This window comes from Protopterus annectens, chromosome 4.part0 (assembly GCF_019279795.1).
Source record: "Protopterus annectens isolate FY-2018-M chromosome 4.part0, PAN1.0, whole genome shotgun sequence".
Classification (NCBI taxonomy): domain Eukaryota; kingdom Metazoa; phylum Chordata; order Ceratodontiformes; family Protopteridae; genus Protopterus; species Protopterus annectens.
The window spans coordinates 301,071,488-301,084,611 of record NC_056733.1 but is presented as its reverse complement, the minus strand read 5'-3'; the positions used below and the strand labels follow the sequence as shown (position 1 = coordinate 301,084,611).

The following is a 13,124-nucleotide window of genomic DNA, read 5'->3' as shown; positions in this document are numbered from 1 at the left end:
TTGTACAGAGGGTGTCATGAGGAGGTTTCCTTACTGTAAGAAGGTTAACGTCTTTCTAAAAGTTTTTAGGGAATGCAAGAGATTAATTTGTTTCTTTGTTTGGAGATTTCCTCATTGCTTTCCAATGGCTTTCTTGGCTTGGTTAAACCAAGCTATAGATGAGGTACAATTGTCATTTGCAGGGTTTCTTTCTATTCCTGATACTTTCCATCCTTAGAAGGAGAAGACATTTGGGTTCGGGAGATAACCAATCACTTCTGGTGGGTATCTACATCTTGTCAATAAGTGGAAAGAGTTTGTCTTGCAGCTGGATTAGAAAGTTGCAAAAGCCTCCTGAACATAACTATAACTTTTCACATCCTAGAAAATGCATATTTTATATTCTGAAATGTTAACATTTGTAGCCTTTGATGTGCAATAACATTTGGAGTACTGATCATTTCTTCACCCTTGTTTACCTTTTCTGTAATGAAATATGCATTATGTGATAATAAGATGAACGAGTCAAGTATTTGTTAAGATACTTCAAAAAATCGTCTCTTGAATCTTAACCGCTGCAGTGCTGTATTGTTTGCCAAAGAGATTGCTTCATATCATGACCAAACGTAATAATCTTTTATCATATGAAAACACCTTGGCTGAAATAGAAATACATGCCATTCTGACAAATAAATCTGATTACTATTTTACTCTTATAGGGGAAACAGACTTCAGGATGCAGAAGATGGCAGACAGTGACATGCGTATGGATGACAATATGACAAATATTTTGAATAACCGTTATGCTGAAAATGGGCATGTAAGTTAATATCTTCACCATTGAAGGGTACAAATAGTGGTAGAAATTCTTGAATTTTTTGATAGAATGTTTATACAGTATGCATAAAATATGTGTCTAATTCATAGGTTCATAGGTTCATAGGTTCATACTAGGCTATCTGCCCTAGGGCATTTATAAGCCTAGCCAGAGTGTGTGTGGCTTTCACCACCCCTTAGGATGAGAATACTATACCCATTAGTTTGCTGTGCCTCTATCCAGCAGTGATAAAGAGATGATTCCCGGGGTAAACCTACGATCTCCCATCCACTCGTCAAGATTTCTCTTGAACAGAGTCAGTGAGGGGCTCTGCCTCACATGGACTGGGATTCTGTTCCATAGTGTAGGGAGTCTCTGGGTGATGAATCTGTCCCTCCAGCACGTCCTATTTATATCCGTGTTGAGGTTTAAGTCTCTTGCTCTTGTGGCTCTGGTGGATTTGGATTTTTTGAGGTGGAGCATGTCCATTAATTCCGGGTTGGACATGGCCTTGTATGTCAGGCACAGATCACCTCTGAGCAGACGGTATGCGACTGAATAGAGCTGGAGTTTCTTCAGTCGGGCATCGTATGACATATGTTTGAGCCCCTTTATCCTTTTGGTGAGGAACTTTTGGGGTCTTTCCAACTGCTGCAGGTGTCGGGTAAGGTACATTCCGAATGGGGCGTTGTACTCAATCATTGGTCTGATAAGTGAAGAGTACAGGGGTGCAATGACCTCTCCTGATCTGGATGTGAATCCCTTCATGATCAGGTGGGCAATGTAGAAGGTCTTCCTAACCACTTTGGCAATGTGAGTGTGTCAAAAGAGAGGTTACTGTCAACTTGGGTCCCCAGGTCCCTGATAACTTCTTCCGTGTTTAATGGATTACCACCTATGTGGTAATTAGGGGTTACCTTGTTTTTCCCAAAGGGTATGACTATACATTTTTTGGCATTTAGCTTAAGGCCATGGCTCTGGCACCAGTTATCCATTTCTATGAGACCTCTCTGGAGGATGTCTGTGTCTGATGGAGTGTCAATTATGGTGCCCAGTTTGCAGTCATCTGCAAATTTTGTCAGCCACAATCCCCTATGTTTGCCTGCACTTCAGAAAAATAAATGCCGAACAAGAGGGGGCCCAGGACTGAGCCCTGTGGGACACCACTCGTGACTGGCTTAGAGTCTGACATGGCACCAGCAACTCTAACCCTGTGTGTTCTGTCCTTGAGCCAGTTTGCAACCCATCTTGTGACATATGGGTTTACATCTAAGCTGGTGAGCTTTTCTATGATGCCCGAGTGGGGTATTGTGTCGAACGCTTTTGTTAGGTCAAGGTAGGCTGTGTGAACTGCCTTACCCTCATCAATGGCCTTAGTGACTGTTTCGAAAAAGTCGACCAAGTTCAAGAGGCAGGATCTGCCCTTGACAAAGCCAAATTGGGTAGGATCCAGTGTCTGTAGGTCCCCAATGTCTTTATTAATGAGTTCCATTATGATCCTCTCCATAGCTTTGCAGACAAGGCTCGTCAAGCTTATGGGGCGGTAATTTCCAGGGTCCGTAGAAGCACCACCTTTGTGGAGTGGGACCACAGTTGCCGTATGCCATTCTTTGGGTACGTATCCTGTAGTAAGGCTAAGATTAAACAGCAGCCTTATGTGTGGGTTTAGTTCCTCATTGAGTTCGTGTAGCACACAGCCAGGGACACCGTCCAGTCCCACTGATGCTGTGTTTTTTGCTTTAGAGAGAGCAGCTCTCACCTGGGCATCTGAGATGTTTGGGAGGCTAGACTCTGGTGGGATAGATATTTCTCCTTTTGGGGCGGGAGGGGAGAAATTTGCACTGAACCTGTCTGCCAATATGTTGGCAATGTCTGTGGGTTCAGTGATTTTTTTATCATTTTGGACTAATTCTGAGCATATCTGGGAGTTTCCACCCAGGTTTCTAACATAGCAAAAGAAGGCTTTATGATTGTCTTTTGTGTCATTAGCGATTTTTCTCTCAAAGTTGGCCTTGGATGATTTTATGAGTGATCGTAGTTTTTTGCTAGTATTGATCAGAGATGCCTTCCCTTTTAGGGATTTTGCTCTGTCATGTAGTAGCTTTCTCCTCTTGTTGTAGAGTTTGTTTATGGCTGGAGTCCACCAGACCGGGCACCTGCCTTTGGTGGAAAGGGTCTTGATTTTATTAGGGATTGCTTGATTCATACATTCCTGGAGGTGCTTGTAGAAGGCATTTGTAAGGGTTTCAGCAGCGTGGGTTGTAGTTTCCACTGGCTCGGGGGCCTTGAAGGATACCACTCCAGTCTTAAGAAGTGTGAAGTTTGCTTTTGAGAAGTTCTTCACTGTGGTCTTTTTTGCTGTGGGTGGGGGCGGGATGTGTTTCTCCAGTGAGATTAATTTATGGTCTGATCTCACCAATGAGGGATATACTTCCGGTGTGGAGCATTTTGTCCCCATGTTTGTGATGATCAGGTCTAGTATATTTTCTCCTCTTGTGGGAATGGTGACTAGTTGTTCCATAGCATTTGAGTTTATGAACTCAAGGAACCTTTGGGCTAGGGTGTTGGGGCTTGAGTAATGTTCCCAGTCTATGTTTGGGTAGTTGAAGTCACCCAATATGATGGTGTTTGGAGAGACAGTCATACTCTCCAGTGTCTTCAGGAAGATGTGTGGGTTTCCTGAGTTTGAGAAGGTGGTCTGTAGCATGTTACAAACTGTAGGGCAGTTTTACCTATGGTTAATTGCACCTGGATGGTCTCCGATGCTTCGTGCATTGCCACTAACCTGGAGGTGTAGGTATCCTTTATGAATATGGATACTCCCCCTCCTTTTGTGGTTCGGTCCGGATTTTGGGGCCGGAACGCATGATATGAGGTATAACCTGATAGTGCTGGGGTGCTCTCAGGAGCCTTGAACCAGGTTTCAGTCACAGCACAGACATCGATGTTCTCCATACTGAGGAGGGCTTCGAGGGCGTGCATCTTGAGGTTTAGACTTCTGGCATTGAGCAGTATTACCCTTAGTTTTTCTCCATTTTTGTTTTCTAGGGCGGTAGGTTTATCATTTGAGCCTTGCCTAAAAAAGGCACTATGGGGGTGGCAACAGCCTTTGCCAATATCCGGAAGCCCAGGGGTGACAGGTGCAAGCTGTCCCTTGTGAAGCAGCGTGGCTTGTCAAGCATGTCATCCCAGGCAGACAGACATTGGATCCCCTTAGAATGACACCAGTAATTAAGCCAATTATTAAAGCTGATCATTTTGTCTCTGTATTGTGGCATCATTCTTGGTGAGGGTAGGATACTGCTCAGGGTCAGGGTCATACCGGCCTGGGCTACATAATCTGAGAGCTCCTCTATGTCTCTTTTCATGTAGTCCAGGGAGGTACGTCTCAGGTCGTTCACACCAGCATGGACAATGACTGAGTCATACTTGTACTTGCTGTGGAGTGACCTGAGTGCTTGTGTTATGTGGCGGATTCTAGCGCCTGACAGGCAGCTTACTGTGATCTTTTCCTTGTTCAGTCTGGTGAGTGGGACGTCAGTGTGTCTGACTATGGAGTCACCTATAACAAGTGTGTCTGGCATTGTGTTTGGCCTTAAGGGCTGTGACTGTTTAGCACACTGACTTTGAGAACTATGTGTTGCATGTCTTATGTCTTGAGGTGGCAGTTGCTTGGGTGTCTGCTTTGGAGGCCTCTGTAGTTTTGGTAGATTTTGATCAGTGCCTCCGAGTATGTCTTTGTGTGTTTATGTGTTTGTTTTGCAGTTGTGATAGTTCTATGTGAAACTGGGTTTGTGGTGTGCGTGGTTTCCTTCTCCTCCTGTCTGGTCTTGCCAGTCCTGAGTTGAGAGAGCTCAGCCTCCAGTTTGGCTATATAGTTGCATCTCTCACATGTATTTGTGTTTTGTGGGAGAAGGAGTGGGTTGTCTGTGTACATGAGGCAATTGTAACATTGCCTCAAGATGCCCAGGTTTACCAGCTGAACAGGAGAGGACGCTAGCAACTGACCCTTCGACATGCTAGAAAAAGTGATAAAGTTTGCTGTGTAACTGAGTCAGAAGGGACCTATAGGGAAATGGGTACTCAAGGGGATTCTAGGCTAATGTAGTACTTTGTTTAGTATACAAGTACTTTACCTATATAAAAATGCTTTAGGAGCAAGTGCTGAGCTTTACCTATATAAAAATGCTTTAGGAGCATTGTATTATTATTATTAGTAGTAGTAGTATCACTAGTATTATAGGTTATAATGTTTTTTTCTTCATAGACCTGTACTTTTATTAGAACAAGAGAGATTTGTATGTATATATGACTGATAACCTTTATAGCTGATATACCTTCTATAGCAGGAAGTCATGCTATAGGAACATTGGTCATAACATTAATGTGTATTTAATCTCTGGGGATACAACACACTTCAGTGGGTTTTTTTTCTTTTCCTTTTTTTTTTTTTTTTTTCACATTAAGCTTGCATGTGCCATGATTATTTTTCAGTGGATGCATAATAGCATGTCAGTGTTCATGTTTTTAATGTTTGAGGTCATTGTTTTAAAAGACAACATTTGGGTCTTTTGCTGTAATTCGGTAAACCCATATATCTGTCTATATATACCAAAAGCCTGATTTTGTTTCACTTCCTAGTGAAAATCCTGTTTGCATTATACTAACTTACCTTTAATTTATCTATAAACTGACTAATATTTCTTTAAATGTTAAATCATTGTCATAGAACTTGTAGCTATTCTTAACCAATCTTTTTACATTATGTCTAATTTGGTAAAACTATTTAAACTGTATGTGTATTTTGTATTACTTTTAAAGCCTGTAAAATTACTATTCTTAAAATGTTCTGTAAAACTTTGGAATGTTCCTCCCCAAAACCTCTGCTGAAAATGGGCTCCTACCCAGTCAGACTTTCCCGGTAATCAAATGGCAATAAATAAATAAAACATTTTCTTCAGAGGAAGACAGATGCATCTGTGCAGCTATTCACATATGCATAGACTTTGATATTAATGGATTCCACATATGCAGTGAGGTCATCATGTTGAAAGGGATGTTCAGTTTAGCTAGGCCATTGCTCAGTTTTCATGTGTTAGCCTTTGCATAATCTCAGAATAATGAGGTGTTTGAGGATGCCTCCACCTTCATTCTTATGGTAAATGTGACTAATTTATGGTCCAGTTTGATGAGGGAGTAAATTACAACTGATGGGGAACAGAACTGTCCCATATTGGTGAGGATCAAGTCCAGGATTTTGTCTCCCCTAGTTGGGGTACGGACTAACTGGCCAAGCCAGTTTATATTTCCAAAACTTAGAAATCTTTGAGAATACATGTCAGGGGATGGCTAGGCCTCCCAATTGATGTAGCAGTATTTGAAGTCCCCTAGGAGAATTGTGTTTGGCCTAATACATACGGACAGCATACTAGTCAGGTAGAAGGTATGAGCCAAGGGAGACATAGAGGGAATCATATACTTAGCTCTGCCTGGAAGTGATATTTTGTTTTGTAGATATAAAGACACAGCAGCGTTTAGTGCATTAATCTACTGAGGTGGGCCTGAACTCATGGTATGTGTTGAAACCCTGCAATGCTAGGGTACTTTTGATGTTCATGAACCAGGTCTCTGTGATGATGAATATACTGATTTTTTTTTATTCATGTTTTATTGATGACCTCTTTTTCCTGTGGTGGTGATCCAGAGATGAATTTGACTCCCTTGTGATCAGGTTGAATAAGAGCATTTTTTTCCTGCCATTCAATGACAGCATGAACATAACCATCTATTACTTACTCAGATATTTCCAAATGTTTGTTTCTACCAGGTTTAGAAAAGAAAACTTTGTAAGTTGTTATTTACAGATATCAGATAAATGGGTCTATATCAAAATGATTGACACATAAGTGTCAAACTCCAAATACAGTGAAGGATGACAAACACGAAAACCACAACGTCGAATGTATTCCCGGAAGCAACAGCACCACACAGGTAAGGAAAATCCAATGTAACAAACCTAAAGCAAAACACTATTTAAAACGTTTGTGCAGGGGGGCAAGCCCCCCTCCACTCCCCACAACCCCAATACTTAGATATACCAACTCTGAGACTGCACTACAGTGGGGAAAAGGATTTATTTCCTCATCCCCATGATCATCCTGCTGGCCAAAAAAAAGGTCGTTCAACATTCCGGATTCACTGTATTTGCTCTTCGCTGAATTTGGTGTTTGACACTTATGTGTCGATCAATTTGTATTCGTGAAACTGAGCTTTCATGATTTTAATATAGATCCAGATAACCTTGTGAATCAATTGATAACATTTGGGAGCGATGTTGCATCAAGGTGTGACTCTGAATGTATCCCTATTTAAAAAAAAAAAACAGTTCAGTATCAGATTGAGTAGGACTATAAGCAACACATTTAACATGGATTTTCCATTCATTAATATTCTCAGGTGATTGTGGTAATATTTTGACTAGAGTGACAGCTAAATTGAAAATCCTTCATGGCAAGATTGAGTTGATTAAAGTTACAGGTGAAGCATCCAGGTTCATTATCAAAGGGGTGTGCAATATCAGACTTTTGTTTGAAGAACGAATGACAAAGAATGTGGTCAAAAAGACAAAATGGCACAATTCCTTGCAGATTTGTTTACACTTCTCCAAGTTTTGAAGTAGCAGTAATTGGCAGGATTTTTCAGATTACATGATACCTTACTTGCAATAATTTCAATGTGACTTATTTTGCTGAATGTACAGATTGAAATGTGTTCTATTTCTAGAGAACACTAATGCAGAGGATTTATGGACATGTAGATGCTCATATACATAATACTAATTATGCAATTGAGGAGAACATTAAGAAACCTAGCCCAAATTCCCAATTTCCCAAGGTCACACAGTACACAAATGACAGTGGAATGATTCAAACCATGTATCACAGGAAAAGGAAAGAGCTCATTAGCAAGTCACAGTTCTCTGAGCTAACTGCCAGACTGCTATTAAAAATGTCAGCAATTCATTATTTAAGCTCAACAGAAACAGTAACATTTTTTTTAATTTTGTTTTTTGAAGAAATAGTCTTAAACTTTTGGAGGGGTGACTTAGACAATGTTTGTAAAATAAGGAGTTGTGTGACAACTTGGGTTGAAAGCTTTGGTATATCCAGGTCTGTGTGGACATTTGAACATTAAATATATGCTGCATAGGCAATTAATTGAATTTAAAACATCATTCATGTGGAAAGTCCTTACTGTTTTTGTTGTTGTATGCCATGTGACTGTTTTAAATATTTAAAATGAGTCCCTTTTGTTAAAAATGTTTTTGAATAAAGTCTGTTTTAATAAAGATGAAAGCACTTAAAATACGTAATAACTCAACTTATTGTATTTATTTATTTATTACTGTATTAACACTCTATTACAAGTGCAATGGATTAGTAATTATTAAAAAAAAAGTTAATCACTTTGATTGTAAAAATCACCATTCTAAGAAACCTAGAAAAAGTAGCAGTCAGAAGGCACAAAACATCATATCAATAAATGTATCAAAATACCCTTCATTAATCAGAAGTAATTCTGAAGATGTTTTAGTCAAGTCACTGGACATATCTCCTTATAGACCTATTACTGAGGTCAGCTCCCTTCCCTGTCAACAAATTCAAATAAAGTGTGTGTGTGTGTGTGTGTGTGTGTGTGTGTGTGTGTGTGTTTGTTATATATCAACATGCATGAACATGCAAAATGCATTAAAAAATGGCGGTGCTCAGGAAAGCTGCAGCTGTGTTTGCTCATGATACAGGATTGCTTAATCTGTCGTATTTTTCTGCCAAAATATAGGAAAATCATTTTCCAGTCATTTAAATTATGTTACAGTAACTTACAGCAGAAAGAAACTTCTGGAAATCATGTATTCAATTGTGCCATCATTCTAGCTGGATTCCCTGCTTATTACAGGACATCTGGTGCCCAGACCTCCCAACCATCCCAAATAACTCGTTTTTTACCGAGTTTTGGGGTCCCAGTAATGGGGTGCCACGATTCCCGAGTGGCACCTCTTCATTTCCGATTTATTCATCTATTTATTTCAATTTTTGCACTTTCGGGGCTGACATCATCGCGTGCGCGATGATGTCAGCTCTGTTGGACTGCGCGCGTCTGCTTGAATGGTGTAAGGGCAGAACGGCATCTGTTTGAGCAGAATTTTCATTTGGGAGGACTTAGGACTGCTGCCAGCCTGCCATGGATGGATGAATTTCACAGCAGAACGTGCCATACATCAGTGGATTTCTGTTTGGGAGGATGGATGCATTTCACCGCAGAACATGCTGTTTGGGAGGATGGATTTCACAGCAGAATGATGGATTTCTCAGCAGACCGGTTCAACGTGCATCAGCAGATTTCTGTGAAGTCGGCCAGTCTGAGCAGAATGAGTCAGGTACCTAATAAAGCTGTTGTGCTACCACTGGTCCTTTGATGCAAACCTCAGCATTTCTTTTATTTGGAAAAAGTCACAGAGAGAGCTTATAGTTTTTAATGACCTGTGTGTATCCTCAGAGTTTTCATTCAACGATGACTGACTGACCGACTTACTCTGAACCTATTACTCAAATGCATGTAAGTTTAAAACCAACACTGCATCAAGCTGCTTCCTCTCTAACATAACTATTTTGATAGTCAAGAAAAACACCATACTATTATTAATTAATTAGTGGTATTCTAACTGGGACCGATAATTCAGCGTCTATGACACCACAGTATAAGCTTAAATAGCAATGACTGATGAGAAATGACAGATTCAGCTGTAATACCATCCTTTAGGAAGCCTTGGAAAATTTTGCATTTTGAAACTAAAATAGCAGAGTGTGTGTGTGTGTGTGTGTGTGTGTGTGTGTGTGTGTGTGTGTGTGTGTGTGTGTGAGAGTTGTCATGGAAATGACCTGAACAGGGCAGTTTTGTCATTTTTGGTTCATGCATTTTGTTTCATTGCCTACTGGAAAAATGTTCAAACAAATTTAAAATGCAATTGTGTGTGGAAGTGGAAATGTTCTGAATAGGGCAGTTTTGTCATTATTGGTGCATGCATTTTGCATAATTGCTTACTGGAAAAATGTTCAAACATTACATTTTAAATGCAATTGTGTGTGGAAATAGACTTTTATGATGGAAATGTTCTGAATAGGGCAGTTTTGTCATTATTGGTTCATGCATTTTGTTTCATTGCCTACTGGAAAATGTTCAAACAGTTTAAAATTCAATTATGTGTGGAAGTAGACTTTTTTATGATGGAAATGTTATGAATAGTGCAGTTTTGTAATTATTGATTCATGCATTTTGTTTCATTGTCTACTGGAAAAATGTTTAAACAATAAATTTAAAATGCGCTCTAACTTAAGTCTAACAAGTGCGCTGTATTACTCAAGGAATATAATTTAATAAAATCAGGAAGGTATATCGAAGAACGCATGTATGTTTCTTGCTTTGTGTGCAACTGCAAGGAGCTTCTGATTTGAAAACAGCCCAAAGGTAATCTGTGGGTTTCAATGCTGTTTCAATGAATGTGAGTTTCAAGAGCAGAGAAGTTTTAATGTCGTCTATTTTCATTGTGAGACAGTATTGCTTTGTTTAGTAGCCAGATATCTATTACTGTTTGTGCATTGTGCTATAAAACGTAAAAAATAAAATCCAAATAATCACTGTAGAAGTAAAAGTATGCACACATTTGTATTTATGGTAAATGGTGTGAAATAGCCAGGTAATGGGACATTGGAATGGCTGCAGGGGAACTCTGGTGCTATATTTTGGTTCTGTTCTTCAGTTTGCGTTTGAAAGTTGGTATCCCACAATTCTACTGGAGTGGGCGGGGTTATGTAATTATGTATGCAAATTTTACGTTAATCAGCGTACAGATTTGTACCTATTTTTCATGGGCCTTGTCCAGATTTTTGATGTTTCCAGGTTGAGAGGTATGCTGGTGCCTATAACACTCACGGAGCTGCTGGAACTCAACATCCTAACTAAACAAACTTCAAAGTACCTAAATCAGGGAATGGAAGGTTCAGGAACAATCAAGATGAGACCCAAAAGGAAGAGATGTAACTGAACCAGGAAAAGAGGCTGCAGAGCTGGAATTGCTGCCATCATGAAAAAAACCCTCACAGGCCTGCACTTCCCTCAATTCTGTTAGCAAATGTATGCTCATTAGACAACAAGATGGACTTTCTCAGGTTGAGCTCAACACCACAAACAAGGTGAGAAATTCCTGTCTGTTAATCATTACAGAGACTTGGCTAAATAACATGACTAGTGTGACAGTGCTGTAAGCCTTGATGGTTTCACTTTGTTCAGAGCTGATAGCAACTTAGCTCTGTGTGGAAAAGCTAAGGGAGGCAGAGTGTGCATTTTTGTGAATGATAGCTAGTGCAAAAAGTGTAACATTGTGAATGAACATTGTTCTGTAACTGTGGAATTTCTGATACTGAAATGTAGACCTTTTTATGTGCCCAGAGAAATAAATGGTGTCTATGTAGCAGCTGTATATATACCACCGAGTGCTAACATCACTGAAGCACTGAGTATACTGCTTAATACTATATGTGAGCTGCAATGCAAGAATTCTGACTGTGCATTTATGATAGCTGGTGACTTCATTAAATCAGATCTCAGGGAGGTGCTACCCAGTTACTAACAAGTTGTGGATTTTCCCACAAGGGGACAAGGCTTACACTAACAAGAGAGGGGCATACAGAGCTGTACAACAACCAAACCTGGGTGGTTCTGGTCATATCTCCACAAAACTAATACCAGCTTGTAAACCTCTCTTGATCGGAGCTAAGCCCACTGTAAAACAAATTAGGGTCTGGCATGAAGGAGCCATGGAAAGTCTCAGGGACTGCTTTGAAACCACAAACTGGGATGTCTTCAGGGAGGCAGCCACAGTGAACAATCTGGAAAACATAGATGCATATACTGAAACAACTATAGCTTATATATCCATATGCATGGAGGATGTAATGAACATCAAAAATATTAAAGTAAGAGCCAACCAAAAACCATGGCTAAACAGCAAGGTGTATGAGTTGCTGAGGACAAGAAACACTGCTTTCAGGGCAAAGGATAAGAAGGGTCTAAGTGTGGCAAGGGCTAATCTGAAAAAGGGTATCAAGGAGGCCAAGATGGAGTATGGAAAGAGGATACAAGGATGTTTTGAGGATGTGTAAGATTCAAGAAGCTTGTGGCATGGCATTCAACAGCTAACTAACTACAAGACCAAGTCAGCTCAGTGCAATGATAGCCTGAATTTCTGGACAATCTAAACACTTTTTTTGGCAGGTTTGAAGAGAAAAACAACCTGGAGGCTGTAAAGCTTCTCATTGACCAAAAGGAGGCAGTACTTAACTTCAGTGCTGTGGATGTAAGGAACCAGTTGAGAAAAGTGAACCCCAGGAAGGCTGCTGGCTCTGATAACATTCTGGGGAAAGTATTGAAAGGTTGTGCAGACCAACTGAGCATAGTCCTGATGGACATCCTCAGTACCTCGCTTGTCCAGGAAAAGTACCAGCATGCTTCAAAGTTACCAGCATAATCTCTCTGCCCAAAAAAGCCAACCCCACCTGCCTAAATGATTACAGGCCAGTGACCCTTACATCAAATGTAATGAAATGCTTCAAAAGACTTTTTAAAAGGCATTTGACTACAGCACTATCCCAATCATTTGACCCACTGCAGTTTGTCTACTGGGCAGACAGATCAACTGCTGATGCCATTTTAGTGACACTTTCCCCTCACATTGGAGCACCTTGAAGATAAGAACAACTATGCCAGCCTGCTGTTCATAGATTTCAGCTCGTCATTCAGTACAGTGATTCCAATGCAACTTATAGAAAAGCTAATCAGCCTTGGCATAAATAAAGGGCTGTGCAACTGGATCCTCAGTTTCCTGACTGAAAGACCCCAAAGGACCTATGCTGGTAACAACACTTCAGGGAGTATTACAATCAATACCAAAATACCCCAGGGCTGTGTGCTGAGTCCTCTACTGTTCACTATCCTTACCCACGACTGCTCTGCGAAAGCTAGCAACAACCACATCATCAAATTTGCAGATGACGTCATAGTGGTGGGACTCATAATTGGTGATGATGAGAGTGGGTATAGGAATGAGGTCACCTCCCTGATTGAATGGTGCAATAACAACAATTTGGACCTGAACATCAATAAAACAAAAGAAATTACTATTGACTTCAGAAAGAGCTCTGCTATGTATCTGCCCCTCAAGATCAATGGCGAAGAAGTGGAGACAGTCCAAACTACAAAGTTCCTGGGGGTA

At 40.3% G+C, this 13,124-nt stretch overlaps 1 protein-coding gene across 1 annotated transcript in view; it reads left to right on the top strand.

The window, feature by feature from the left end:
* NOS1 (nitric oxide synthase 1) overlaps window positions 1-13,124 on the top strand; it is a 1,255,637-nt gene that overhangs the window by 389,111 nt on the left and 853,402 nt on the right. The window contains exon 2 of the mRNA XM_044068292.1: window positions 699-799. Within this exon, the coding sequence (XP_043924227.1) occupies window positions 716-799 (84 nt within the window). The 5' untranslated portion in view covers window positions 699-715. The remainder of the gene's footprint in view (window positions 1-698; window positions 800-13,124) is intronic.